The sequence below is a fragment of the Mustela nivalis genome, assembly GCF_964662115.1.
Source record: "Mustela nivalis genome assembly, chromosome: 10".
NCBI classification, from domain to species: domain Eukaryota; kingdom Metazoa; phylum Chordata; class Mammalia; order Carnivora; family Mustelidae; genus Mustela; species Mustela nivalis.
Window position 1 is genome coordinate 48,639,324 of NC_139029.1, and position 27,482 is coordinate 48,666,805.

At 40.7% G+C, this 27,482-nt stretch overlaps 1 protein-coding gene across 8 annotated transcripts in view; it reads left to right on the forward strand.

Annotated features, from left to right (window-relative positions):
• PATJ (PATJ crumbs cell polarity complex component) overlaps positions 1–27,482 on the forward strand; it is a 373,944-nt gene that overhangs the window by 312,971 nt on the left and 33,491 nt on the right. For all 8 annotated transcript variants that reach the window (XM_082687804.1, XM_082687800.1, XM_082687806.1 and 5 more), the window contains 6 exons: positions 10,675–10,758; positions 16,958–17,151; positions 19,577–19,724; positions 20,829–20,915; positions 24,539–24,653; positions 25,384–25,421. In XM_082687804.1, coding sequence (XP_082543930.1) covers positions 10,675–10,758; positions 16,958–17,151; positions 19,577–19,724; positions 20,829–20,915; positions 24,539–24,653; positions 25,384–25,421 — 666 coding nt within the window. The remainder of the gene's footprint in view (positions 1–10,674; positions 10,759–16,957; positions 17,152–19,576; positions 19,725–20,828; positions 20,916–24,538; positions 24,654–25,383; positions 25,422–27,482) is intronic.

Here is a 27,482-nt window from a genome sequence, read left to right on the forward strand (position 1 = left end):
GGGAGGATTAGCATCTTTGCAACTTGTCTTAAATTTTATTTGCCCTTTACCTTTGTAACGAGTTCAAAAATACATAGATCTGCAAAACCCATGGAATGTAAGCATGATAACACATGCTATAGTGAGAAAAATGCATTCAGTCTTCCATCCTTGGGTTAATCAACCTACTGGCCCATGATAGCAGGGAAAACTGAGACCTGCCTTTGTTGACAGGAGTCCTTCCGTCCCTATCATAGATAGACCATGTTTGCATTTCTACCTGTATGACCTTTCACGCTAGACTTCCCCGCTGTGTTATAGGAAAGTATCACCAGGACAAAGCAGCGGTAGGAAGTATAGTCAAGTTTTTCTTACTCATGGCAATTGTGTTCTATAAAGTCATAGCAAACACTGAGTTAGTGAATACTGAACCATTACTTCCAGTGATGGATTCCTCTGGCCAGAACATTTTGACAGTCAATAAATACATAACCTTGTTTTACGTGTGTTACTTTTTAAAGATAGGTTATTTTCATATCTTTTATTGATTCTTTAACATTGAACTCATGGCCAGCAACACATTCATAAATTCATAAATGAACAAAAGTTATCTAACACATGTATTTTTTCCATATGGCAGATCACAGCCTTCTCCTGCTTAGAAACACAAGACAACACTTCAGTCTTGTACTTGGGAGATGTTTTAAACAGCAAAACACAAACAAAAAGCTCAAAAATACAAAACATGCACTAAAAAGACCACAAAAAAGATGCTTGTTCACAATACGAGAGCTGAAACACAAAGGCAAAATGTCACCTTGTTCTACTTATGCATTTTTCACCATTTTGCCCTTGTCCACAAATGACTGTGAATGCACCAGGGACATTGATTTGGGGGAATGAGGGAATTTGCAAATACAGAATCCATAAACAGTGAAGACCAACTATACTTAAGGAAAACAAAAAAATCAAAATACCTGGTAACAGAACTTTTGCGGTCTGGCTTAGATCTTGTTTGCATTCAAATGGTCCCTTGGCCTTAGCCCTGAGCAGCCCATGACTTCAGAAAGCATAAGTTGAAGGGGCGCCTGGGTGGCTCAGTCAGTTAAGTGTCCATTATGACTCTTGATTTCACCTCAGGTCATGATTTCAGGGCTGTAAGATCAAGCCACAGGTCGGGCTCTGCATTGGGCTTGGAGCCTGCTTAAGATTCTCTCTCCCTATGCCTCTGCCCTGCCCCTCTTTTTCTCCCTCTGAGAAAGAAAGAGAGAGAGAGAAAAGAAAAAAAGAAAACAAAAGAAGAACCTATAGTATACTATAGTATAATCTTTCTTGAAAAGAAGCAGTCAGAGGAGCCTGGCTGGCTCCGTAGGTAGAGCACGCGACTGTTGATCTCAGTGTTGTAAGTTCAAGTTCCACGTTGGGTGTAGACATTACTTAAAAATACAATCTTTTTTAAAAAAGAAAAAAAGAAAGAAAAAGGAGCAATATGTTGTATTCTTGGTTCACCATAAATTATAGGAAAAATAGAAATTGAAAAATGGACTGAGACTGGTGTCATTCATCCTTAGAATGGTGAATTGGGACCACTCTGGCATACATTCTTTCCTTCATGTCCCATGTAGGCCCCTTTCAACCTTAGATAGGTATGTGTTGGGAGTCCTCATTAGCAATTATTCAACATCTTTTTGGCCGACACTTTGCTTGACATTATATACATAATCTCATTTCATCCTCAGACCCTAAAAGGTAGGATTTATTCCATTTGCAGAGATGGGAACACTATTTTGGTGAGGTTAAATACCTTAATAGAGGTATCATAAAACCATGATAAGTGGCAGAACTCAACTCTGAACACAGGTTTATGTGGCCATAGCCAGTATCCCCACTGTACTGCCTTCCATTGTTTACAGGCTGGAAAATTCCTCTGGCAGACGTGATAGAGTCTGTAGGAAGTTAAAATTGATAATAAATTTTGTGCAGCTCTTTCCAGTTGACTTGCTTTGACCAGTAGTAGTGAAAGTAACATTGAATGACTCCAAGGCTTAGCCTCAAGGCCTTATGGTTTAGCTCTTGTCCTCCTGAAAGACTGCTGCCTTGTAGACAAGCCTGGCTTGGAGAGGCCTCCTGGAGGATAACACACCTTGGAAAGAGTGCTTTGGTAGAGAGAGGCCTAACTATCCCCGCAGAGCCCTCCAACAACCTGACTACAAACCCACGTGAACCCAGCTGAGACAGCAGACAGCAGACTTGCCCCTGAGCCCAGCCCAAATTGCCAGCCCACAGAATCTTAGACAAACAGATAGTTTTTGTTTTAAGCCACTAAGTTTTGCCGCAAAAGATAACTAATAGAATAGCCAGCACCCCCCGCCCCCGCCCAGCCCAAGGCCCCAGACTCTGATCTCTTTAAGCCTGTAAGAGCTGGGATTCTTCTGGTCTGCCATTTAGAAGGAGGTCTTATAATTCTTAGGTAGGGTCTTCGTGTCTGCATAAAACGGTGGCTTCCTCCACTTTGCACTATGTATGAGTTCACAGAGGTCTAAAGTTTTAGAGGTGGAATGACTTTAGAAACCATGTATTTCATCTTCGTGCTGCACTGATAAATGTTATGAACCAAGCAGTTTATGTAGAACCACTTGCAAAATGGGCCAGTCAGAGCTATGAGAAAAATTACCTCCTTTCGCTCCCAGTCCTGTGTTCTTCTGTCCTTCTTCCACACCATACTGCCCCCCGCCTTTCCAAATCTCATTCTCATGTGATTATATCTAGGTGATTAAAATATAATAGGGAAGCTTGGTTTTTTGGTTTGTTTGGGTTTCATTCTCCCCTGCTGCCCAAAGAATCTGTGCAGAGAATTTGAGACAGAAAAGCATCATGTTCTAAAGACACTCAACCCTTGACTTACATAAGTAGAGTCAACTTTGTTCAGAGTGAAATATTCTTTTGCAGTTTTAACCCACACTTTTCTTTTTAAACTCTCTAACAGCAGTAGACATCCCAAATCAGTAACTTAATACCTCTCCATGTGGTTTTCAGTGTAGAGGTGAACGTTGTTTTGATTAGCACAGCATTGTACCGAGCATTTTACTACCCCCACAATATTATCACCCCTCATTGGTTTGGCCTTCCTGCTGGGAAAGTCATCTACTGTATAGAAGACACGTCTGTATCATTTCTGAACAGCAACAGCCTCAGAGGGGAACTTATTAAATGATGTTTAAAATAAGCATTACTCCTCTAAGACCACAGATCTGAACCATGGTTTCTTCCAGACGAAAAACAATGCCCATTTTATACACAATCTTTTTAATCCTTCTTTGGTCCTTCTGGGTCTTTCTTATTAGGAGGGAGTTTTCTCATAAAGCAGGGAAATAAGACATAACACTCTTTGGGGATCCCTGGTAATATGTTTTCCCCGTAAATGTGAAATTTAATGTGAATTTTTTCTGTAGTTAAAATGTCCCTTAGGATTTTTTTGAGGAGAATGGGGGCAGGGGGGTTATAAGTATGGCAAAGATTGGATTTAATTCTAGAGTGATCAAATTAGGTAAAGCATGCCTACAAGCAGTAAAATTAAGCTGTATATATACGGTCTCTTATAGGAATATCTACAACATAGTTCTTTATCAAAGTTTTGCTCTGAAATGCTTACTGAAACATTCCACTGAATATCTAGAAATGTATAAAATCTTATTCTGGGCAAGAGTTCACGCACTCAGGAGTGCTTATGGATACCAACAGTTGCTTTTCCTAACACATAGCTTCTGCAAGGATTCTGGGCCTATGGTACAAAAATAAAATTGCCGTTTGCTGAGTATTGGTATGTTGATGAGTTGCTCTGCCTACTTGTTGGCAGTTTGAACAGTAAAGTGATGGCAGATGGGCTGAAGTGTCCGATGGCTTTGACTCTAAGGGTCCATTACTGCCTGTTGTGAAATTCTTTTTTTTTTTTTTTAATTTTATTTATTTATTTGACAGAGAGAGACATAGCGAGAGAGGGAACGCAAGCAGGGAGCCTGATGTGGGGCTCGATGCCAGGACCCTGGGATCATGACCTGAGCTGAAGGCAGATGCTTAATGACTGAGCCATCCCCCCCCCCACCGTTGTGAAATTCTTGAATAGCAATGCAGAGTTTAAATCCCATTGGAGGAGTTTGTGATTTTCGTGGGGCTCAGTGATAATTAAGTCCCTCACCCTTGCCTCTTTAAATTGCTCTTTGAGGGGCACCTGTGTGGCTCAGTCAGCTGGTTAAGCATCTGACTTTTGATTTCAGCTCAGGTCATGATCTCAGAGTGTGAGATTGAGCCCTGTGTCGGGCTCTGCACATAGTGCAGAGCCTGCTTGAGATTCTCTCTCTCCCACTGCCCCTCCCTCCCTCTTTAAAAAAAAAAAAAACTCTTGGAGCTAAAGTAAATCCCCTGGAAATTCACATGAAGGGCATTTTAGTTGTATATCACAAATATTTTGGCATTAGAAGCTGGGTGGGGATTTAAAAAAAGAACGAGAGAGAAGCTTGGTTGGATTAGGATAAGATTATGACATACCTTGGTGGCTTCCTCTTTCTGGGTCATTTTGATCCTCTTTCTGGGTCATTTTGATCCTCTTTCTATTCCAACCAATTTCTTGATAATCATTTAGCAAACATTTACTCGGTGCCTACTCTGGTCTCAGCACCACGGTACAAAGAGGAGTTGGAAGGGTTCTACTGAGACTAGGATGTAGTTCAATAATACTAGGAAATACAGTGACTCACAGCGAGGTTGATCAGCCTTGCCAGGGGGAGAGAGTCAGAAAAAGTTTCATAGAAGATGTGGCACTTGGCTGTCTCAAGTAGAATTTCATGAAACAAAGGAGGTAGCAGGTAAGAGAGACCATGACCTTCAAGCCTTGGGAAGGCTTCCAGCTGGGTCCGGGGATCAAGCCCCTCTCTGCTGAGCAGAGAGCCTCTCTCTCTCTCTGCCTGCCTCTCTGTCTACTTGTGAATAAAAATAAAATCTTTTTAAAAAAAAATCAGTTTTGAGTTGAGTACCATGTATGTATATTATCTATATTTGAAAAATACTTTTTCTTTTAAGAATGGAGATACCAAGAACACCTGGGTGGCTCAGCTGGTTAAACATCTGCCTTCTGCTCAGGTCACAATCTCAGGGTTGTGGGATCGAGCCCCACTTTGGACTCCCTGCTCAGCGTGGAGTCTACTTCTCTCTCTCTCTGCCTGCCACTTCCCCTGATTGTGCATGCCTGCTCTCTCACTCACTCTCTCTTTTAAATAAATAATTAAAAATCTTAAAAAATAAAAAATAAGAAAGAATGGAGACATTAAGACAGTAGCCCCCCCCCCCAAAATGACAGTAATCCCTTAAACAGTATGTTAAATTTACTTGCCAGGCGCTTCTTTCTGGAGTGTCTATTTTTTTTTTTTAATGTTATCCCTAATTAATGGAATAAAGGAATTTTCCTCAAGTTAAACATGTTTCAGACAGAAACTGATGAGAGGAAAGTTTTTACACAGAAGACTTTTCCTATGTCTCTAAAATCCTGCCTGACCCTTCTGATTAGGAAAAACCCAACATTTGAAAGATTCTCCAGCTCACTGATGAAATTCTTCCCTGGCTCCAGAGTTGGCCAGTCAAATGAGTAACGTAGAGTGGCCAAAGTATAATTGTTGGTCTTGTTTCAGGCAGTAAATAAACAGACCATCTTATGTAAATTTCTCTTATAATAAAAATATTATTCTCTTTGGGACGCCTGGGTGGCTCAGCTGGTTGAGCAGCTGCCTTCGGCTCAGGTCATGATCCCAACATCCTGGGATCGACTCCCACATCAGGCTCCTTGCTTGGCAGGGAGCCTGCTTCTCCTAATGCCTCTGCTTGCCATTCTGTCTGCCTGTGCTCGCTCTCTCTCCCTCTCTCTCTCTGACAAATAAATAAAATCTTTTTTAAAAAATAAATAAAAATATTCTCTCATAATAAAAAATTAATTTTTTATTATATATCAGTCTTAGTCATCTGTAAATGATTCTTAAGTCTGCCATTAGGAGAAATTAATCTGTTTTTTTTGTACTGAAAAACTTTTTATTTCAAACATCAATGCATCACGTGTATATAATTTTCTTTTGTATCTTCTCCTATAGAAAGAATTGTTCAGTGAATAATCTGGGTAAGTAGAAAGAGGATGGGAACAAAATAAAGAAAGGAAGGAAGGAAAGAGACAAGAATAACAAACAGAATTAGGAGCGAGGCTCCGTGTTGAATTGGGGAGGGAGCTTACCCATCATGCTTTGTATGGTGCAAACCCCCTAACCAGGTACCAGCACTAGCAAGTGAGGTCCATAGATCATCACCCCACCTCATTAAGCCAAAGGCTTCAGTTTTCACTTCCACAGTTGTCTTTTGTTCACTCTCTATAAAATGATCAGCTCATGCCCTTAAGGTTTTTGCTGTGGAGTTGAGGAGACAATAATTCAACAGAATTGATGCCATATGGAAAATCCCAAGTTAGCTTTTATGCAAGTGCAAAATAAAATATTCAAAACAGATGAGACGCTTGCAGTAGTGGTAGGAATACAGGCTTTGGTGTTAAACAGTCCCAAGTTGGAATTTGATCTTTCCTACTTAGAAGCGGCAAAGACCTGGTCAAGTCTGAATCCTTCTGAGCCTCCACACCCGGAACTGTAAATGAGACCAATAATACTGCACTTGCTTCCTTGTTATGAGGATTGAATGGCACGAATGGAAAGCGTGCGCCAACTTTGGCACGGAGGCATTAAATATAATGAGATGTTCTCACTTCCTTACTATGTGCTGGCACTGTACATAAAGCTTTATGTGTAGATAATATTATTAAAACCATATAAACACAAGGAAGCTAAGGCCTGGAGGAGTTAACAGTTGTCCCAAGCCCGATGGCCAGAAGTAGCAGGGCCAGGATTTGAACCAAGAAATCTGACTTCAGAAACCTAGCTCATAATCATTTATCTCTACAGTCTCTCCTCCGTGTAAGCCAGCAACCCACCCACAGGGATATGATGAATACGCTGCTTCGGGACTAGAGGAGTTTTAGAAGTCATCATTGATATTGGTAGACAGAGTCACTGAGGTATTCTAAGGTGAAGGAATGTTATTTAAATATGTGGAGAGAGGAGTGGGAGAGGAGCCACTCAGAACTGTGCCAACAAGCAGTTTTGTGTGAATAGCTGAAGAGCGTTAACATTTAAGAGGATATAACTGAGGAGATAAGAATCACATGTATAATCAACTCCAGATTTTTTATTTTAAACAATAAAGGGCAGCCTTTCATTAATGACCCGTTATTTCATCCAATCACAATTGTTTCAAAGTAGAAGGAAAGAAAATTTTCATGTTGCCTTGTCACATAGCTGCCTAAAATACCTCAGTGCAGTATCTTTTTTTTTTTTTTTTTAATATTATTCTGTCCTTCATGAGGTTCATGAAGCATGTAAGTTTTGAAAAACAAATCCAGGGGCACCTGGGTGGCTCAGTGGGTTAAGCCTCTGCCTTCAGCTCAGGGTCCTGGGATCGAGTCCCACATCAGACTCTCTGCTCGGCGGGGAGCCTGCCTCCTTCTCTCTCTCTGCCTGCCTCTCTGCCTACTTGTGATCTCTCTCTCTCTGTGTCAAATAAAGAAATAAAATCTTTAAAAAAAAAAAAGAAAAGAAAAACAAATCCACTTTTCAGTTCACCAGCCTGCATTTCTAGTTTAGCTGTTGGCCCCACTTCTCACCTCTAGCACCACCAGTTAATACAGCTGTCCAGAACCATAATGTCACAACCACACTTTCAGCACACAGGCATGTTGTAAGAAATGTGACTTTTTTCTATTGATAGTTCAGTGTGTCTCATGTGTTCTTGTATTTTCATTGATAACTTTAAGAGAAATCACAGCAGTAGTCAAAGGAAAGAATAAATGAGTAGTTTGTCCACACAGACTCAAGGACCAGACAGATCATCGGCCATGAGTTTGGTATTTGAGAAACAATATATTTCTTTTTTTATCGGGGCGCCTGGGTGGCTCAGTTGGCCGAGCAACTGCATTCATTTCAGCTCAGGTCGTGACCCTGGAGTCCCGGAATGGAATCCCTCATTGGGCTCCCTGCTCAGCAGGGGGTCTGCTCCTTCCTCTGACCTTACCCCTCTCATGCTCACTTGCTCTGATTCTCTCACCTTCTCAAATAACTAAATCCAATCTTTCTTTTAAAGATTTTATTTAGGGGGCGCCTGGATGGCTCAGTGGGTTAAAACCTTGGCTCAGGTCATGATCCCAGGGTCCTGGGATCGAGCCCTGCATTGGGCTCTCTGCTTTGCAGGGAGCCTGCTTCCCACCCCCACCACCTCTCTCTGCCTGCCTCTCTGCCTACTTGTGATCTGTCAAATAAATAAATAAAATCTAAAAAAATAAAAATAAAGATTTTATTTAGGGGTGCCTGGGTGGCTCAGTGGATTAAGCCTCTACCTTCAGCTCAGGTCATGATCTCAGGGTCCTGGGATGGAGCCCCTCACTAGGCTCTCTGCTGAGCAGGGAGCCTGCTTCCCCCCTACCCCTGCCTGCCTCTCTGCCTACTTGTGATCCCTCTCTCTCTCTCTGTCAAATAAATAAATAAAATCTTCAAAAAAAGAAGAAGAAGAAGAAGAAGAAGAAAGTAGATTTGGGGACTACCTGGGTCTGTTAAGCATCTGCCTTCAGCTCAGATCATGATCCCAAGGCCCTGGGATCAAGCCCAGCATCAGGCTCCCTGCTCAGTGGGGAGCCTGTTTTTCCCTCTGCCTCTGCCCTTCCCCGTTTGTGCACTTGCTCACTCTCTCAAGTAAATTTTTAAAAATTAAAAAAAAAAAAAAAAAAGATTTGGTTTGGGTCTTTTCTATCTTATTTGTTTTATTTTCGCAAGAAATATTTCTTTACATTGACTTCTTATCAATTTAATTCTGATTTTGAGACTCCATATTTCTGGACTAAGGCAGAATCAACCTCCGTCATTTTGGAGGCCTCTGAAACTCTTGAGTTCTAGTTTCTTTACAAAGCTCCCAGATGTCACTGGTAGGCCCCTGGTCATTATCATCAGTCCTCCCGGTGATCATCAAGCCCTCTCTTACCCAGACCTTTATGATCGCAAGTCAAGAAATCCTGCTGCTTCCAAGCCCCAGTGCTTGGGACACAGAACTTCTTCCAAGGTAGGATTCATTATGCCTAGAGTCTCCCGCCTTGACCACTGCTTGCAAGGTCTTGCAACCAGTGTGTGTGCTGGGGGTTGGTAGGGATGGGGGGGCACTGGGCAGTGCAGGGCTCAAATCCACACTCATGGGACCCACAGATCTGTTTCTAGTCTCCACTCAGAAGCTCTTTTCCTCTCCCAGCTGTGCTCCAAGACACCTGGCATGATCCTCTCAGCATCGTTTTTTCAGTGCCCCTTGGTTTGATAAACAACAGAAAGAACCAATGACTTCTGGTTCAGTTTTCGGCTTCATAAAAATCACCTACGGGTAGGATGCCTGGGTAGAGTAGTCAGTTTAGCATTCAACCCTCCATTTCGGCACAGGTCAGGATCTCAGGGTCATGACGTCAGGGTTGTCAGATCAAGCCCTACGTCAGGTTCCGTGCACAGCTTATTGTCTGCCTCAGATTCCCTCTCCCTCTGCCCTTCCCGCTCATGCTTTCTCTCTCTCTCTCCCTCCTCACAAAATAAATAAATAAATAATTTTTTTAAAGAAATCCCCTGTGCCCAACATCAGGGGGAAAAGTCATCTGAACATATTTCATTGACTAATTTTTAAATAGTCTCACCAAAACCTATATATATATAATATCAGTATGCGGTTGTACAGGTGTGAACTGTCTGCAGGGTCTTTAGGAAACTGCTGATGGGGATTGTCTCTGGGTCATGGGCCTGAGGGGCAGGGGAGGGAGGCGGTTTCTTCCATAGTTAACTACACCCTGTGGTTTTGCTTGAGTCCTTTACATGTGTTTTTTTTATAATAAAAAATGTAAGGTTATTAATTTGAAAAGATAGGAATCTTTTAAATTCACTAACCATGATCTGTGTTCATCAGCTGACAGTTCCCTGCCTTCGACAGTGTCCTGATTCTATGGCTGAGAATGCTAAGTTTGGGAGTTAATTTGCCCAGAGTTAGACACGGGCAGGTCAGAATTTGAACGCACAGCTGTCTGACACTTAGGCTCATGAACGCCCTTTCCCCTCCTCCATGCTTCGTCCTCCATGGTCATTTCATTCCACTTCAGTTCTTTTCTTTCATTGCCTGAGTAATGAGGCCTGACAGACCCCCTGCATCAGGCCACACATTTATGCCAAATCCTTGAATACTAATAAATACCTGAAACCGTGTCTCAAAATATACCATAAAATGTAAATAAGAAGGACACATAGTTCACCTCAAGTTCATTCACAGCAGCAATGTACAGGTTAACAGTAAAACACATGGGGGAAGTTTAACTTGAAATATTAGGCAAAGCCAGTCCTAAAGGAATGAAATAATAAACCTAGGAAAAATTAATGATACCTCTGAATATATTGTAACTGCGTGTTTTGTTTACTTTTAGGTCAAATAAAATATGACGTTATTAGCGAAGAGCAAATTATGAGTTGCTGGCCTATGGTTTGGTTGTTTGTGTAAGGAAGCATTTATGGTTGTTGAGAATTAATAATAATTTGTTTTTTATAGGACGCTATAGTTATACACGAAGTCTACGAAGAAGGAGCAGCAGCCAGAGATGGAAGACTTTGGGCTGGTGACCAGATATTAGAGGTAGGGGAGTATGAATTTATTTAATACTAGCAAATAACAGGGGCACTGGGTGGCTCAGTCAGTTAAGTGTCTGACTCTTGATTTTGGCTCCAGTCATGATCTCAGGGTTGAGATCCAGCCCTACTTTAGGCTCCCCGAAGAGCAGGAAGCCAGCTCCTCCTTGAGATTTTTTCTCTGTCCCTCCCAGCCTGCTTAAAAAAATAAATAAAAATTTTTAAAAACTAAGGGGCGCCTGGGTGGCTCAGTCCTTAAGCCTCTGCGTTTGGCTCAGGTCATGATCCCAACATCCTGGGATCGAGCCCCGCATCGGGCTCCCTGCCCAGCGGGAAGGGAAGCCTGCTTCCCCTCTCTCTCTGCCCCTGCTTGTGTTCCCTCTCTCGCTATTGTCTCTCTCTGTCAAATAAATAAAAATCTTTAAAATTTTTTTAAACTAATATAAGTAAATAAAGTTTTTAAAAAAATACTAGCAAATACAATTCCTTTACCGAACTTGATCTACAAAGTCTGTTCACTCACTGCCTTGTACTTTATCCTCATTTGTCTCCCATTTAGCAGAACGTGTACCTTTTTTTTTTAATGTACGTTGAATAACTGTCATCAAAATCATGGCATATTATCTAAATCTCTGAAAACTTTTTTAAAATTAAAGTTCTGTAGTTCTAATAGTTCTATAATCATCGTATCAAATGAGAGTGTGCACTGTTGCAGTTTTACTTTTTTGTGCTTCTCCATCGTACCTGTCTAAAACCTCTCCTCAGAACACAGACACTTATGCATAAACATGCACACCTGATATTTTAAAGACTTGTATTGCCGTTTCAAGTATTGTTTTCTTACTCCTAATAAATCTTTCAGTAAAGTGGAGGCCCATGCCTTTCCTCTTTTGTCTTCTAGTTGATGAAAATGTAGAATATTCTCCTTTTAGGAGGTACATGGTACTTATTAATAAGTCAGAATGATTAGCTTGCCTCTTTTAAATGGACTCTCAATTAGCAAAGGCGTTAAAGCCTTAAAAAAAAAAAATGCCAAGGCAGGCATTGTCTGAACTAGGGAACGGATGAATGGCAGGTCAATGCCAGGCATTCTGGTAGGTGGAACGAAAGAGCTTTTTTGATGGTGTGAAACCTTTAGGCAACATTTATTTCTTTCATTGGATGAATTTAATTGAATAGTTAACATTTTATGGTGGGCATGTGCATATTTGCTTTGCAACTTTAATATAGCACATTGTGAATGACATCATAGCATTTTATTTTCCCTTTGGTGGTTCAAGTCTGCCTCCCAAGATGAAACCACAGATATAATTAAGGGCAGAAAATATAGGCAAGAAGGAGTTAAAGGAGAAGCCAGGCTCATTGCAAATTAAATTCAGGGTTTCTCTGCAGACTTTTACTGTGCTTCATCATTGGATTAGGACATATTCCCAGTACATTCATTAAGGCACAAGTGTATGAGGTTAGAAAAATAAGCAAGACCTCTTTGGGAATTGGCTTGACTGCTTTAGCATACAGCACTGTTTTTTTAGTGGTCAGAAGTTTTGAGGGTTTTTTTTTTTTTCCTCCTTAGGTTTTCTGATTAACTGGTGTTATCATTAATTGGCTTTGTGAAATAAATAGATTGAATATTCAAGAGTATAGATGCACACACGCCTAGATACTTGTGTGATCTGTAAGCCCATGAATGATTCTATAATGATCACTTGAAACTAAATCTAATATATGCATTTCCTTGATTACAGTGATGGTTGTATAGGTTTAAATGACATAAATTCACGTATAAATTGTACACTTTAAATATACTTTATTTTGGGGCTCCTGGGTGGCTCAGTGGGTTAAAGCCTCTGCCTTCGGGTCAGGTTATGGCCTCAGGGTCCTGGGATCGAGCCCTGCGTTGGGCTCTCTGCTCAGCAGGGAGCCTGCTTCCCCCTTTCTCTTCCTCCCTCTCTGCCTACTTGTGATCTCTGTCTGTCAAATAAAATAAAATCTTTAAAAATAAATATATAAATAAATATATATATTTTATTTCTTAATGTTATACCTCAATAAAAAACTTTTTAAAACTCTATCTGTTTATATTGGATAGAGCGCAGCTGTAGCTGCTGTCTTCCATAAAGGATATTCATCTACAAGCAAACTCTCAGGACAGGTTAACATGAAGAAAGCAATTAAGTGGAAGGAGAAATTGAAAACTCAAACCATTTCCTGGCACCCAACTGAATTATATTACCCAATATGGACTGATGGTCTACACTTCTCATTAAAGATGACCAGGACATAATGTAACATTGTGTGTCAACTAAAAAGTTATTATTATTATTATTTTTTTTATTGGTGAGCACAGGCTGTTCTTTTACCCCAGACGGTACAAGAGTATATGGTGTGTTTAGTTAAGAAATAACTGTTTGGTCAAGTAACACGTTTCCTTTTAAGCAGCTTAGGCCCCACATTTGGACTCATTCTAGTTGTGGTTGATGTGTATAGATGCATAATGAAGCATAATCAGCCTGTGGCCTGCAGCTTTGCCTTAAGAAGACAGGCCAGCTTCAGTGGTATATTTCAAGACCATGAAACCAGAGAATTCTGCACCAGTGCTTTCGAGACAGTAACCTTTCTGCTTAGGAGTACTCCACATTAGCAGCTGGCCTTTCCTGGCTTTAATTCTATCCTCATATTAAAATTAGGACAAGCCATGGGGCACCCGGCTGGCTCAGTCAGTAGAGCACACAGCTCTTATCTTGGGGCTATGGGTTCCAGCCCCATGTTGAGCATAAAGATTGCTTTAAAAAAAAAAAAAAAAGACAGTTGGGGGGCACCTAGGTGGCTCAGTTGTTAAGTGTCTACCTTCAGCTCCCGAGGTCCTGGGATCACATCCCACATCAGGCTTCCTGCTCCACGGAGAAGCCTGCTTCTCCCTCTCCCACTCCCCCTGCCTGTGTTCCCTCTTACAGTGTCTCTGTCAAATAAATCAATAAATCTTTTTTAAAAACAAACAAACGAACAAAAAAACAACTGGGACAAACCAGATTTTGCTTACAAAGATACAGTCCAGTAAATGTTTTAGCATGGCAAGATTAATGATTCTATAATTAGCATAGACTGACTTCTTTCTGACTCTGCTTTTAAAGTCAGTCCCTCGGGGCACTGGGGTGAGGCTCAGTCTGTTCAGTTTCAGGCTTGATTTCAGCTCAAGTCATAATCTCAGGGTTGTGAGATCGAGCCCTGCATTGGGCTCCACACTGAATGTGCTGCCGGCCTAAGATTCTCCCTTTCCCTTTCCCCACTGCCACAGGCACACGCACATTCAGTCTATCTTTCTAAAACCAACAAACAAAGTCCCTCATCTAACCCTACCCCTACCTCCATTATTCTCTTCTATCTTTGTGCAAGTGGGAACAGAAAGAGTAGAAGGCTAATGCCTAGTTTTCCCTGTGGACTAAAATAGAAAGGAACTACTGCCTGGTTTGGTGATTCTTTCCTTCCAAAGCAGTGATTCACCCACTTCCTCGTCCTGCCCAAGCAACGTGATACACTCCCATTGACAACTGGGTCCTCCTATGGCTCTTTGTCTCAAATAGGGAGCCCTGCTATTACCACTCCTACAATCAGTGCTCTAAATAATGCATATAGTGCTTCTGTAAGGCACTTAAGGCAATACTTCACTCCACAATATTGAAGCTACACTGCGATATTTTTCTTAACGATTACTGGTGCATTTAGTGGTGCCTCTTGATAAGCAGAGGAGGAAATGAAAGCTATGAACTTGGAGCAAATCACTTGGATTTGAGAAAGCATCTTAATGCTGGAATTTAATATAAATTGGTTTTATAATATTAGTTTCATGACAGTGCTTCTTATTGGATGTATAATTTGTTAGGGATTTTGAAAAGGTATTTTAGAGGCTGAAGAGACTTTACCTTCTACCCCTGGAAGTACGATGGTGCAGTGGATTAACAGAAGTGGTCTTGTGCGCCATCTATTGGAATATGGGAAAATAATCCGCTCAGGCCACATTTTCTAGAGGCGCTGTTTTCCCCCTTTGTTCTATGGATTTACCTCTGGAACACTGAGAATGCAGCATGGGCCTGAAGTTAACAGTGGATGCTGGCGCTTGACAGAAAACAGTCCTGACTCAGGTTACTTCAATCCCTTGTAAATTCCCAACTTGTAACTTACACTGGGCTTAACTGTGGGCCAAGTCCTATGCCCAGGGCGTTAGAGGGTATACTTCAGGTAATTCTAACAACACTAAGTAGATACTGTCTCCAACTCATACAGGACACAGTTGAAGCTTAAGTAATTATCTGAGGTTTCACAGAGTAAGTTAGAATGAGCACTCAAACTGAAGCCCATCTGTATTCAAAACCCATGCTTAACCACTGTTCTTTGGTTTAAAAAAATTTTTTTTAAGTAAGGTCTATGCCCAGTGTGGGGCTTAAACTCACAACCCTCAGATCAAGAGTCATGTGCACTGCTGGCCAAGGCAGCCAGGCATCCCTTAACCACTGTCATGCTGGGTGTAGTTAATCTAAGTGAGAACACGGACCCAAGATATACCAGAAGGGTTGGGGGGGTGGGGGGATACAGCTTGAAAATTGGGCTTTTAAAACATTTTTCTGGTTCACCGAATCAGTTTCAAAGAATAGCTCAAAACTCACCTTCTCCAGGAAGGGCCCATTGCTCTCTTCTCTCTTGTCTGTAACCATTCCTCATGCCCCAAGTCATTCATCTTTGGAATGTTAGAATGGGGGAAGCCTGAGACCAACCCCTCACTGGACAGATGAAGGAATGGAAGAGCAGAGATAAGCCCGACCTGCCCAGCACACACAGGGATGGACTAGAACGTGGAGGAGAACCAGCATCATGAGAGAACTCTTCATTCTGTTATACTCCCCTGGCCATAACCTGGGCCTGTTCTTCCCTTTGGCTCGTTTCCTAGCTGTGGCCTTGATGGAGTGACCCATGACTCCCTCCCGTTGAGTCCTCAGCCGTTCTGCTCCTCAGTTTCTCCCTTGTGTTAAATCCACTCACCCACAGCACTGCCTGATTCTGTGACAGGGGCTCCAGGAACTCCTTCTGAGAGGAAGTTGAGGCAAAATAATATAGAGACTAAAGGTGGGAAGACAGTCTGGGTTCAAACTGTGACGCCTCCATCTGCTTGCTCTGTAACCTTGGCCAAGTCTCTTAGCCTCTCCATGCCTTACTTTCCTCGTCCGTAAAATAGTAATGGCACCTATTTCAGAGAGTTAATGTAAGGATTAAATGACTAAATATTGATAAAAGGCTAATTCACAAGCACTACACAAACATTTGTTAAGTAAAAAATAAATAAGGGGCACCTGGGTGGCTCGGTTCAGCGTCTGCCTTCAGCAGACAGATCCCAGAGTCCTGGGATCGAGCCCCGCATCGGGCTCCCTGCTCAGCAGGGAGTCGGCTTATCCTTCTCCCCCCCCCCTGCTTGTGTGCTCTCTCACTCACGCTCTCTCAAATAAATGTATAAAATCTTTAAATAAACAAAGTAAGTAGGTAAGTTGACTGTGATCTCCGTTTAGCAGACGAGGAAACAGAGTCTCAGAGGTTACATGGGTTGTCCAGATTCACATGATTTGCCAGAAACAGAGCCATGGCTTTCCTCAGTGCTGTTTCCAGGATAGTTTGCCTCTAACTCATGTCCTGTTTGTTCTCACTCGGATCCAGGTTCAGAAGAGTGTACCTGAAGGGGATTTTGACACTGTGGAAAGTCTCTCATTTCATTCCTACTTATTCCAAAGTAGTTGTAATGTTTGTAATTAAGAGTGAGGATGTCAAATTCAATAAGCAAATGGAGTCTAAAAATGCTGACCAAACACTAATGTTTATTTCCCTTTTGACCTCAGTTAAATGAGCCAGTCAGCCCTTTCCACCCATCCTGCTCCCTCTCGCCCTCCCTCCCCAACCATGTTGATCCCATAGTAAAGTTCACAGCTATGCAAAATTGCATTATTGTGTGCACTAACCTTTTTGGGGGTGGGAAGAGTATGAGAGTTAACCTCCCTTATATGTGAAACAGCTACTACTACTAGTAGTAGCCACTGCCTTGGTGCTTTGGGAATGGCTGAAAATTTCTAGAGGTTTTTCACTGGTTAGATTAAGGAGTTCAGCAGACAGAGCAGGTATAGAGGGCTCTGCTGTCAGCAGCCCATCTCAGATGCCCGTTGTTCCAGGTTAATGGGGTTGACCTGAGGAGCGCCGGCCACGAAGAAGCCATCACAGCCCTGAGGCAGACCCCCCAGAAGGTACGACTGGTGGTGTATAGAGATGAAGCACACTACAGGGATGAGGAGAACTTGGAGATTTTCCCGGTGGATCTGCAGAAAAAGGCTGGTCGAGGACTGGGTCTGAGCATCGTTGGGAAACGGTAAGGAAATACAAGTTCTAGAACAGATTGGCCTGTCTCCCCGGAGGCCTAGGGAGCCTATGAACACCAGCTGAGAAAGTCTTATGTAAACTAATGATAAGGTTTCTAAAATTAACCTATTTATAAATATTAGAGTGACCTAAGTCATGTTTCAGAGCAAGATCTTAACCAAGAAAAGTGTGTCATATGAAGATAGAACTCAAAACCCAAACAACACAAACTGTATTTGTTCCCATATAGAATAAGAACAGAATCAAAAAGGTTTTTTCAGGGGCATCTGGGTGGATCAGTCATTAAGCATCTGCCTTCGACTCGGGTTGTGATTCCAGGGTCCTGGGAATGAGCCCCACATTGGGCTCCCTGGTCAGCAGGAAGACTGCTTTCTCTTTTTCCCCTCCTTGTGTTCCCTCTCTCTTTATGTCTATTAATTAATTAATTAATTAATTTTAAAAGTATTTTTTACCTTGGAGTCCCTTAGCTCTAAGACTTGCATGGGGTGAATTAAAGCCACCCTAGCCAAAAAACAGTTAATATCAACAGATACTACCATGTGAATTTCATGCTATGTTACCTACAACTAGTTTGTGAGTTTCAAAAATTAGCTGAATAGATATATTTGAGAGACAAATGTAAATTATTCATTAATGTAGTGTTCATTAAGAAAGATGCCCCTAAAAGAATAACTTGCAACAAAAATGTATGTGGATCCTGTTGGCTGGGCCTTTCTTCTGAAGTCTGTGCTGCTTACCCATTTGATTGGCATTATCAAATAACAGTAATAGGTAAGAGAAGTAAGTAATCTCTTGAAACTGCAATTCCAGCTCCTGTGGTTTACTGATTTTCGATATTTTAGTGTCTGTTCCAACAGGGCTGCAGGGTTTCCAGGTGACACCCCAATATGGCCTTAATGGTTATCAACCATCTTCTTAGGAAGAACTGAAGTTGGTTTTTTATATTTATTTATTTGACAGATGGAGATCACAGAGAAGCAGGCAGAGAGAGAGGAGGAAGCAGGCTCCCTGCTGAGCAGAGAGCCTGATGCAGGGCTTGATCCCAGGACCCTGGGATCATGACCTGAGCCGAAGGCAGAGGCTTAACCTGCTGAGCCACCCAGGTGCCCCATCCAAGCCATTATTGAAATAAAAACATTGGAGACAATTTTTGAGAGCACTGACCTTGTGCCAAGTATCGTGGTGTCGTGGTCTTATTCTTCAGCACCATTAAATCATCACTCTGAAAATGCATTTTAAACCAGAAAAGCGTTTAAAATGTTTCTAAATAAACTCACTGCACACCTGACAAAACCTGTGTTGAAGTTTGCTTCCTGGTTGTGACATACACATGCCTGGGGAGATTCCGCGTAGAGGAATGGTTTTTTACTTTATTGTCTCCTTTTACTTTATTGTCTCCTACACTCTTCATACAGCACTAGTATTTCAGATTGAGTTTGTAAGGAACATTCATACTCCTGAGCCCAGAAATTTCCATTGTGAAGGTTCAGGTGCTTAAGTTCTCATGTTGGTGATTCTTTGACTTAGCCATTTCACAACGGTATCCGTTGCACATTGTTTGCTATAGCTAGTGAATGACAGTAACCTGTGTCTTCTTTATTAATAGTTTACTTATCATGAAATTGAAGAACATCTGTAGAATAGTATACAGCCCTAAAAAAAAACAGTGAGGAACCCCCAAGTGCTCATAAAGCCCAATCCGAGGGTGTATCAGTTGAAAAAGATAAAACTGGAAGAAAAAACTCTGGAGAAGAGTATGTGTGTGTGTATCTGTTCACACACATATGCGTGTACATACATGCATTTGCTAATGTATACACAGAATATCTCTAGGAGATACACAAGAAAAAGGTAACATACTGGTTACCTCTGGAAAAGGAACGTGGGGGCTGGGGAACAGAGGTGAGAGGGAGACTTTTCGACCTCTTTCTCCACTTCCTACCCTCTTGAACTTTGAGACCTACATTTATTTACTCCTCAGACAAGTAAATATAATTAAAACCATCATAAGGGAAGGAATAGGGAGGGTGAGAAACTAGAAGCAGATTCTGTGCTAATAATTAAGCTGATCAGTAAGGAAACAACTTGTATATTTTAAGAGTACTTAACTCTACTTTTTAAAGTGAATTTCCATTTCATTTCACTTAAGATTATCCTCTTGCAGAAATGATGCCCTTGGGCTGATAGAAATGAATATTACAGTAAGAAGCATAAATAGGTATCAACTATTTAAAGGGCAAGCACTCTGAGGTTTATCATGTGGGATGTTAGTAGATATTACTGGATGAGATGGTTTGGGGGGACCCTTATTCCAAGCTTGAGGATTTAGTGAAACAGTATAGAATGTCGGTAATCACAGACTGACTCAGGAATACTAAACCATGCCATTCCCCGCTGCTTGGTGGTATCCGCAGAAATGGAAATGGAGTGTTTATTTCTGACATCGTCAAAGGTGGAGCTGCAGACCTGGATAGGAGACTGATTCAGGGAGATCAGATCTTATCTGTGAACGGGGAGGACATGAGAAATGCCTCACAGGAGACGGTGGCCACTGTCCTCAAGGTGAGTCCTCGGGCTGCTGTCAGCCCGGCTGGTGTAACTGAGGTCCAGAGGGAACCGTTCTAATCTAGCTTGGTGATAAAATGGGTTGACTTTATGCTAACTCTAGTTTTCATGAGAGAGCTAATCTCTGGTTATTTTACCCCATCATAAATAGCTTTACAAGAAAGCGATTATATTGACTAACAGGACTGACAAGAAACCTCTTGGAGGATTTCTGAGCTACTTTTTCTGCTTGTGAGAAACCAGGTACCCATGATTACCCTCTAAATGCTCTAAATGCATCAGATGGGGGTAAGATCTCCCGGCGTCAAAAAATTCATCCTTCTCTCTCTAAAGCTATATTGTCATGAATGTACCAAATTCAGCTTTTATTGCTGGAGGGACCGTTAAAAGATTATCTAGACCAATTTCCGTTTCACAAATGAAGTTTGCAAAAGTAAAGCAGGGTGTCCAGGATGACAAGGATCTGCTTGAGTGGTTTTCCCACCACCGATGCTGTTTCTCACTGAAGTTGTAGAGGCTAGGTTCAGAGTTCCCTTCCAAGTGTCTCTGCCGCATGGACACAGCCTCCCTTGGAGGAAACTGATTAATAAAAATTCTTGTAAATTTCCATTCAGCTGTAACCAGCTGCATTTCACACTGTTTCACACATAGCTGTGGAAGCTTTTGCAAAGACAAATGAACCTTGTTTATTTTAAAATCCTGATTTTCTAGTATAGTCAGCTATGAGTTACGACTTACAAGGGAATTTGTTATCTGTAAATTATCTCTATGATTTTTCTATCCTCCGTTCACCACTTTTTCTTCATTATTTCACTGCTTGTGAATACTTTCATCAGAAGGGAGAAGGAAGAGAATTGAAATGTAATCCTCTTACCATAGTTAAAAAAGTCATGAAGTTATGAAGTGAATACCACGGAGTTGATGAATTTTGTTATTTTGTGTGGGTTTGTTTTTGTTTTTGTTTTTTTGATTACTGATTTACCTTTATCCCCTCTTGTTTTCCACCCATTTACAGTTTTTGGTGCAGAGATGAATGGAAGCTCTGCCATGATAATTTAGCATGTGAATGCTGTTTCTTACCTCTCTTCTTGTCCTCCCAAGTGTGCACAGGGGCTGGTGCAGCTAGAGATTGGAAGACTCCGAGCTGGTTCCTGGACCTCCTCGAGGAAGACCTCACAGAATAGTCAGGTTGTTGATGGCCTCCCATCAGACTGACTCACTCACCTATCCCCACTGGGAGAAAGCCCCCCATTTCATAAATGATTGGAAATAATGTGTACTAGGCAGCATATTCACAACACCATGTTCAGTGCATTTTAATGTGTTTGAAATAAAAATGAAAGGTGGAATGGAAATTTATTAATATTCGTTAATCCCTAGATTTTTCTCTCCTTTATTGCTCACCAGTGTTTCCTTAGAACCACTTTTCTCGTCCACTAGTAGTTCTGTATTGCCTACGCATGCATGCATGTACACAGCTGTGTTTATTTAAAAAAAAAAGAAAGAAAGAAGCAACATCTGGTGGCAATTTGACCCTCATTAGCACAACATTGTTCCATTCATTCAATTAAATATTGCTGTAAAGTTAACTTGTGAATAGCCACTCACACATGCTGAGGGCAATTAATGGCATATTCCTAAGAGAGCGAAGTGTAGGGGTTTCTCTGAGAGGGAGGCCTTAATGGGTGATATTTTGTAGGTTAGCAAACATCTTGCGTTTATTTGCAAGGCTGATGTAAGTGCCACTTTTTGTTTTTAACAAAGTATATTTCAAAGTTTGGAGTTTTAGTTTTGTCTTCATTATAATGGCTGACAAAATCAAGATGGTAGACTACATATTTGTCCCATTTGGTACATAATGAAGCTGTAAAAACTTAACTTGTGACCTCCATCTCCTTTGTGAGTTATGGATGAGCTTTTTTTTTTTTTTTTTTTTTTGAGGTGAAAAGCATGAGTTTTGGTCTTCTCCCTGGTTGCCTTAGACTTAAAGCCTCTCCAGAGCTTTTGTTCAAAAGTCCTTCTGAGTTAGTGATTAGCCCACAGGTGTTTCTGGAATGCTTCATTGGTGTTAGAAAATGGGTAAAGAAAAATACCATTGTTCAGCTAGGATCGCAGACAAGCTGTCTTGTCTTAGAGAATCTGCAAAACAGTGAAATCCAGTAAACATCATGTTAAGCTTAGAATATGTTTTCTCTTTCATTTCTGGCCAGTGCAATGAGCAGCAAATATCATGGGCACTAAGACTCAGAGCTGTGGTGGGACTCCAGGAACAAATGGTTGATGATGAGTCTGAGCAGACTTGTATTAACAGTGGAAACTTAAGATGCAAAAATAGTTGTCTCAGCTTCTTTCTTAGTGGGAGGTTCACTTGTTGAGTGATTTCACTAAAGCCTTGTTGTACGCAGGTTAGAATTCAGACTGAACCATACTGGGGATAAAAGTTTTCTTCCTTGGAGAATATAGGAGGGTACCAGAGAGGAGGCTCCATTGGATCTCATTCCACAAGGAGTTTGATAGGTTGAAAAGAGGGAGAAGGGATCCCAGACAGATGGAACAGCATATGCAAAATCCCAAAGGGATACAAAGAATTCCAACATTTTAAGAAAAATTTGAACTGAAGGATGAGGTAGTAGATAGAACTAGATTTCTGTCCTTGAGGAACATGTGTGTAAGAACGTCATAGTGATTAATAAAGTTCACACTCAGGTTAAATACAGAGCTAACAAATTTAGAAGCTCTATTATTAAATGTCAATAAAACCATCATCACCAATTAGCTGATCTATGAACATGAGCTGTCCTATTTTGGAAACCTAAGACAAAGTATCAAACACTTTTTTTTTTTTTAAAGATTTTATTTATTTATTTGACAGACAGAGATCACAAGTAGCCAGAGAGACAGGCAGAGAAAGAGGAAGGGAAGCAGTTTCCCTGCTGAGCAGAGAGCCCGATGCAGGGCTCAATCCCAGGATCCTGGGATCATGACCTGAGCCGAAGGCAGAGGCTTTAACCCACTGAGCCACCCAGGCGCTCCAGTATCAAACACTTTTATCTAACCTTCTTGCACAGAATTTTTACCTTTGGGGGTAGAAGTTTAATTCAGTTTTAAGAAAAATAGTAAATATGTTTTATCCTTACTTTGTCCTTACAATTTTGGCTGAGGTGATCTGAGAGTCTACATTGATATTTGGCTCATTGAAAGAAGGCTCATAGCCAGCTGTGAAAAGGAAATGTCTTTCATTATCCAGAGCTGAAGACCAGCCCATGACCTAACCAGAGAAAAAGAGGATCCCATTCCCAAACATTCCTACCTTCAGACCCTGTAGGGGCGCAGATTTCTTTCTAGGCAATTATAAGATAGGAAGGTAAACGTCTTCTTCTGAGGGCCAAGGAGATTTATCATTTGTTAGACTTGGCCTAGAGAAAGTGGGTTCATTAAAGGGAATCTTCTATTCTTGGGGCCACCGGGCCTCTTTTTTACAAAAGTCTTTTCCCACCAACCAGAAAAAAGTGCCTGTATTCTGCAGAGGAAGGTGTGTACGGAAAATCACTTGAGAAATCTTTTCCTCGGATAACTGAGGGAACCCCTCCAGGCACAGTTCATATTTATAAAGGCTGTGGTAAACACATGGTTCTAAGATTTTTTTTTAGCAAACATTATAATGTGCTGTACTCCCTCAATTCTGAATACTATAGCACTATTGATTTAAATCCTATCCTTTCAGGAAAATATAGAAAACACTCCTTTAAATATATATACCCATTGTGAAGTGTATGATGTCTGTAACTTACTTGAAATGAATTTTTAAAAATTGGTGAATAGATGAGTGGTTATGTGATAAAGAAAATCCAGCAAAATATTGATGGTGGGATCTAGGTGGCATGCATATGAATGTCTACTGTATAAGTCACCTTTTCTGTATGTTTGAATATTTTCATATTTAAGGAATCAAAATATTAACTTACATCCTAGAACTAAGAAAATGGACCATATTATAATTTATCAGATTATAATTGTGATCTTAGGTTTAGCTTAAAATTTTGAGGCAATTAGGCATAACCTTGATAATTTGGTAGAAAACATTCTTTATTCATTATTGGTTACTTTTTGGGTAACCTCCTTGGGTAAGGAGGTTTACATTACTTTCTGCATTGGAAAGGTCCTCCACTGTGTATATGATTCTTATTGACTAGCTACTAGCCTTACATGTCTATAAAATATAGACCTCAAATATATATTTAAATGAATAAAAGGACAATAATGGAAGGGTAACAGATTGGGTTCAATAACCACTGACTCCAGGAAAATCTCTGAGAAAAAAAATTTAACCCATTCATATTTGCTGCTTTCTCCTATAACTGAGGAGAAAGTTTCTTTTAGTCAAGATTTTACAATAGTTGTTTTAGCAAAATAGATCATGTAATTTGGGTAATAAGGTAATAAATGTTGACTGTAGCCCCAAGTGACACATAGTGCTATTAACTGATTATATATAAACACTAAAAATCTAGGAAAATGTTTTTTTTATTTCGTGGGGAGCAAGAAAGGCTTAAACTATTGCATGTTTTCTGTCCTGATGATTGAAACCATATATAAAAGCTCATATAAGAGAGAAGGCAATGGAAAAATGTCAAATGGGATTGGGTTAGAGAGGTAAGAATGTGAGTAGGGGTCACTTCTGTTTTCTCTTTTAGGCTCTACAGAATTTTCTGTCACAGGGTTATGGCTATTTAAGTAATTAAAATATTAAGTCTGAATTTTTAAGACCAAGTCAGTGTCTGAGCACAGCTGACGACAGGCTTTCTTTCCAGGGAAGCCAACACAGCACCCACAGCAGCTTCCATCCCTCCCTGGCTCCTGTCATCACCAGCCTGCAAAACCTGGTCGGCACAAAAAGAGCTCCAGATCCTTCCCCCAAAAGTTCAGGTATGACTTGGACACACTTCCAGCAAAACTCTCCTGTGACCCCAATTTTTTAAAATAATAATATTTTTAAAAAACAATTCTTCACCCTCAATTCAGATACGTTGAAATCTTCAAATATGTGCACCTAAGCCCCAAGCTTGATGAAAGCCTGTTCTAAAGGAAGGAAAGCCATAGAGACTCATTTTGGGAATATGCCTTTAACTGTACACAAATCACATGAAAAACAGGAAAGCGGAAATCGAAGCTACTTCATAAAGGAAAACTATTTCCCAAAGAGAAAAATTTCAAATGACAGGTCACTTGAGGAAAGTCAAAAACATATATACCTTTGCAGTTGGGGCAAGGCAAGGGGTCTTTTCAAGCCTTTCCTTGAGGAGAGGCTTGTTTTCTCTTAAGGCAGGAAAATGTACAGTGACACAAAAATAGCCCATCCCCCAAACCATTTAGGCTCATATCCTGGGCAGCTGCTGGTACCTCCCTCAGCTTCTGTCGGACCACATGATTATGACCACATCTACCTCAGACAGAGGGCCTCTTAAAATAGCCCCTAACCAATAGTCGCCAGTTTGGATTTTGAGAAAGTATATAATACCTATTTGTATTCTCTCTTGAAAGACCTAGAAAATGATACTATTTTCTTAATAGTAATATTTTTATAGGAGAATATTAAATCCTAGCTGTGTTATCTCTTTATATTAAAAAGTTAATTGTGTTGCTTCATTATTTATAGGCACAGATATGGGACCAAGGACTGTTGAGATCGTCAGGGTAGGTCATTAATTTTGCTATTTTTCTGATTTGTGTTCTACTTCCCTTAAAATGTGTATTTTTTCCTCAGTACAATTTGTTGGATTGAAAGTGTGCTCTTTTAAGTTACTGAAGGCAATACATGGTCTGTGTTAACAAACAGACTTGGGAAAATACAGTAAAGGCACAGAGAAAACCATTGTGAATTTTTTGGTATGTCCCATCCACTGTGTTTTGTGCATGTGTTTAAGTTCTATGAAACAAACCAAAGGGAAAAAAATGGTATTATATTAAACATACTTCGATAGCTTGTCTTTTTCACTTTTTTTTTTTTTAAAGACCTTATTTATTTATTAGAGAGAGAGTATGTGTGAGCAGAAGTTGTGGGGGGTGGGAAGAAGAGTATCTCAAGCAGACTCCATGCCAAGCATGGAGCCAGATGGGGACCTGATCCCAGGACCCTGAGATCACAGCCTAAGCTGAAATCAAGAATCAGACACTTAAACAATTGAGCCACCCAGGTGCCCCTGTCTTCTTCACTTTAAAGGATGAAATTTCAGCCATGCTAGTATTTTTTTTACAGCACACAGCCTGGTTTTTATGGACTGCATAGTATTCCATCATATAAATGTGCTATACTTAAATCAACTTCCTCCTACTAAACAGCACATTTCTCAACTTTTGCTCTTTTATTTTTTTTTAAGATTTTATTTACTTATTTGACAGAGATCACAAGTAGGCAGAGAGGCAGGCAGAGAGAAGAGGAAGCGGGCTCCCTGCTGAGCAGAGAGCCCAATGCCGGACTCGATCCCAGGACCTTGGGATCATGACCTGAGCTGAAGGCAGAGGCTTTAACCCACTGAGCCACCCAGGCACCCCTCAACTTTTGCTCTTTTATAGCAACATCTTTGTTTTTCTTTTTCTGTCTATATCATGGGTAATTTCCTGAGGACTCATTCCTAGAAATGCAGTTGTTGAGTCAAAAGCCACACTTATTAAAGGCTTTTACACATATTGCTAAATCGCCTTCTTGAAAAGATTGGGTGAGTTGTATTTAAATTCATAAAGTTGTCAATCCTGATTTTCAGACTCCTGTGCGATATCCAGAATATTGGAAAGTACTTTTATTCTGATCACTTTCAACCATTAAATTTGGGATTCAAGAAGTACTTACAAAGAAATGATGACCTTGTTATAATCATGGTTCAACTGCAGTGAAGAGATAACCCAGCATAGCTTAGTTCTCTGGAATCAATCATCACTGTGTTTGAAGACTCTCTACCATTTATCAGCTCTATGACCTTCAGCAAGTTATGCAGGTTTTCTCATCTGTGGCCTGGGGATGACAACATTTACCTCACAAGGTCAATCTTAACTGTGGATTAAGTGAGATAATGCAAGTAGTGTACTTAGCATAGTACCTAGTGTGTCATAGATGTCCAAGAAGTGGCATCCGTTATTACTAACTACAATTTGAAGTAAATTTCCTTCATTTGTTCCTAGTATCTTTCCACCAAGGGGTAACTCAGATGTTCCTTTGATGGGAAAGTTAAATCTGCCAACGTGTACATAATTATGGATAAATTATGAAAGCATTATGATGGATTTGAACAAAGCCAAATTATTCCATAAATTTCTCCTCATCCCAGGGTTTATAAAATATCATTTTATAGGGGTGCCCGGGTGGTGCAGTTGGTTGAGCTTCTGACTCTTGGTTTCAGCTCAGATCATAATCTCACAGCAGTGGGGTTGAGCCCCATGTCAGGCTCCGAGCTCAGCAGCGAAGTCGGCTTCAGTCTCTCTCTCCCTTTCCTTCTCCTTCTCCCACTCAGGCTTATAAATGGGTAAATCTTTTTTTTTAAAATTAGATAGATAGATAGATAGATAGATAGATAGATAGATAGATATAGATAGATATAATTTTGTTTCTTTAGTCATTTCAACCACTTTTTTTTTTAAAACAGGTTTTTATAAAAAGCCTGCTCCCAATAACCATATTCTTCCAAACACGTTCCAAGCAGAAACTTTTGTGATGAAACACATCTTGCCATTTTGCATGCATTGCTTTGCTATTGATACCTT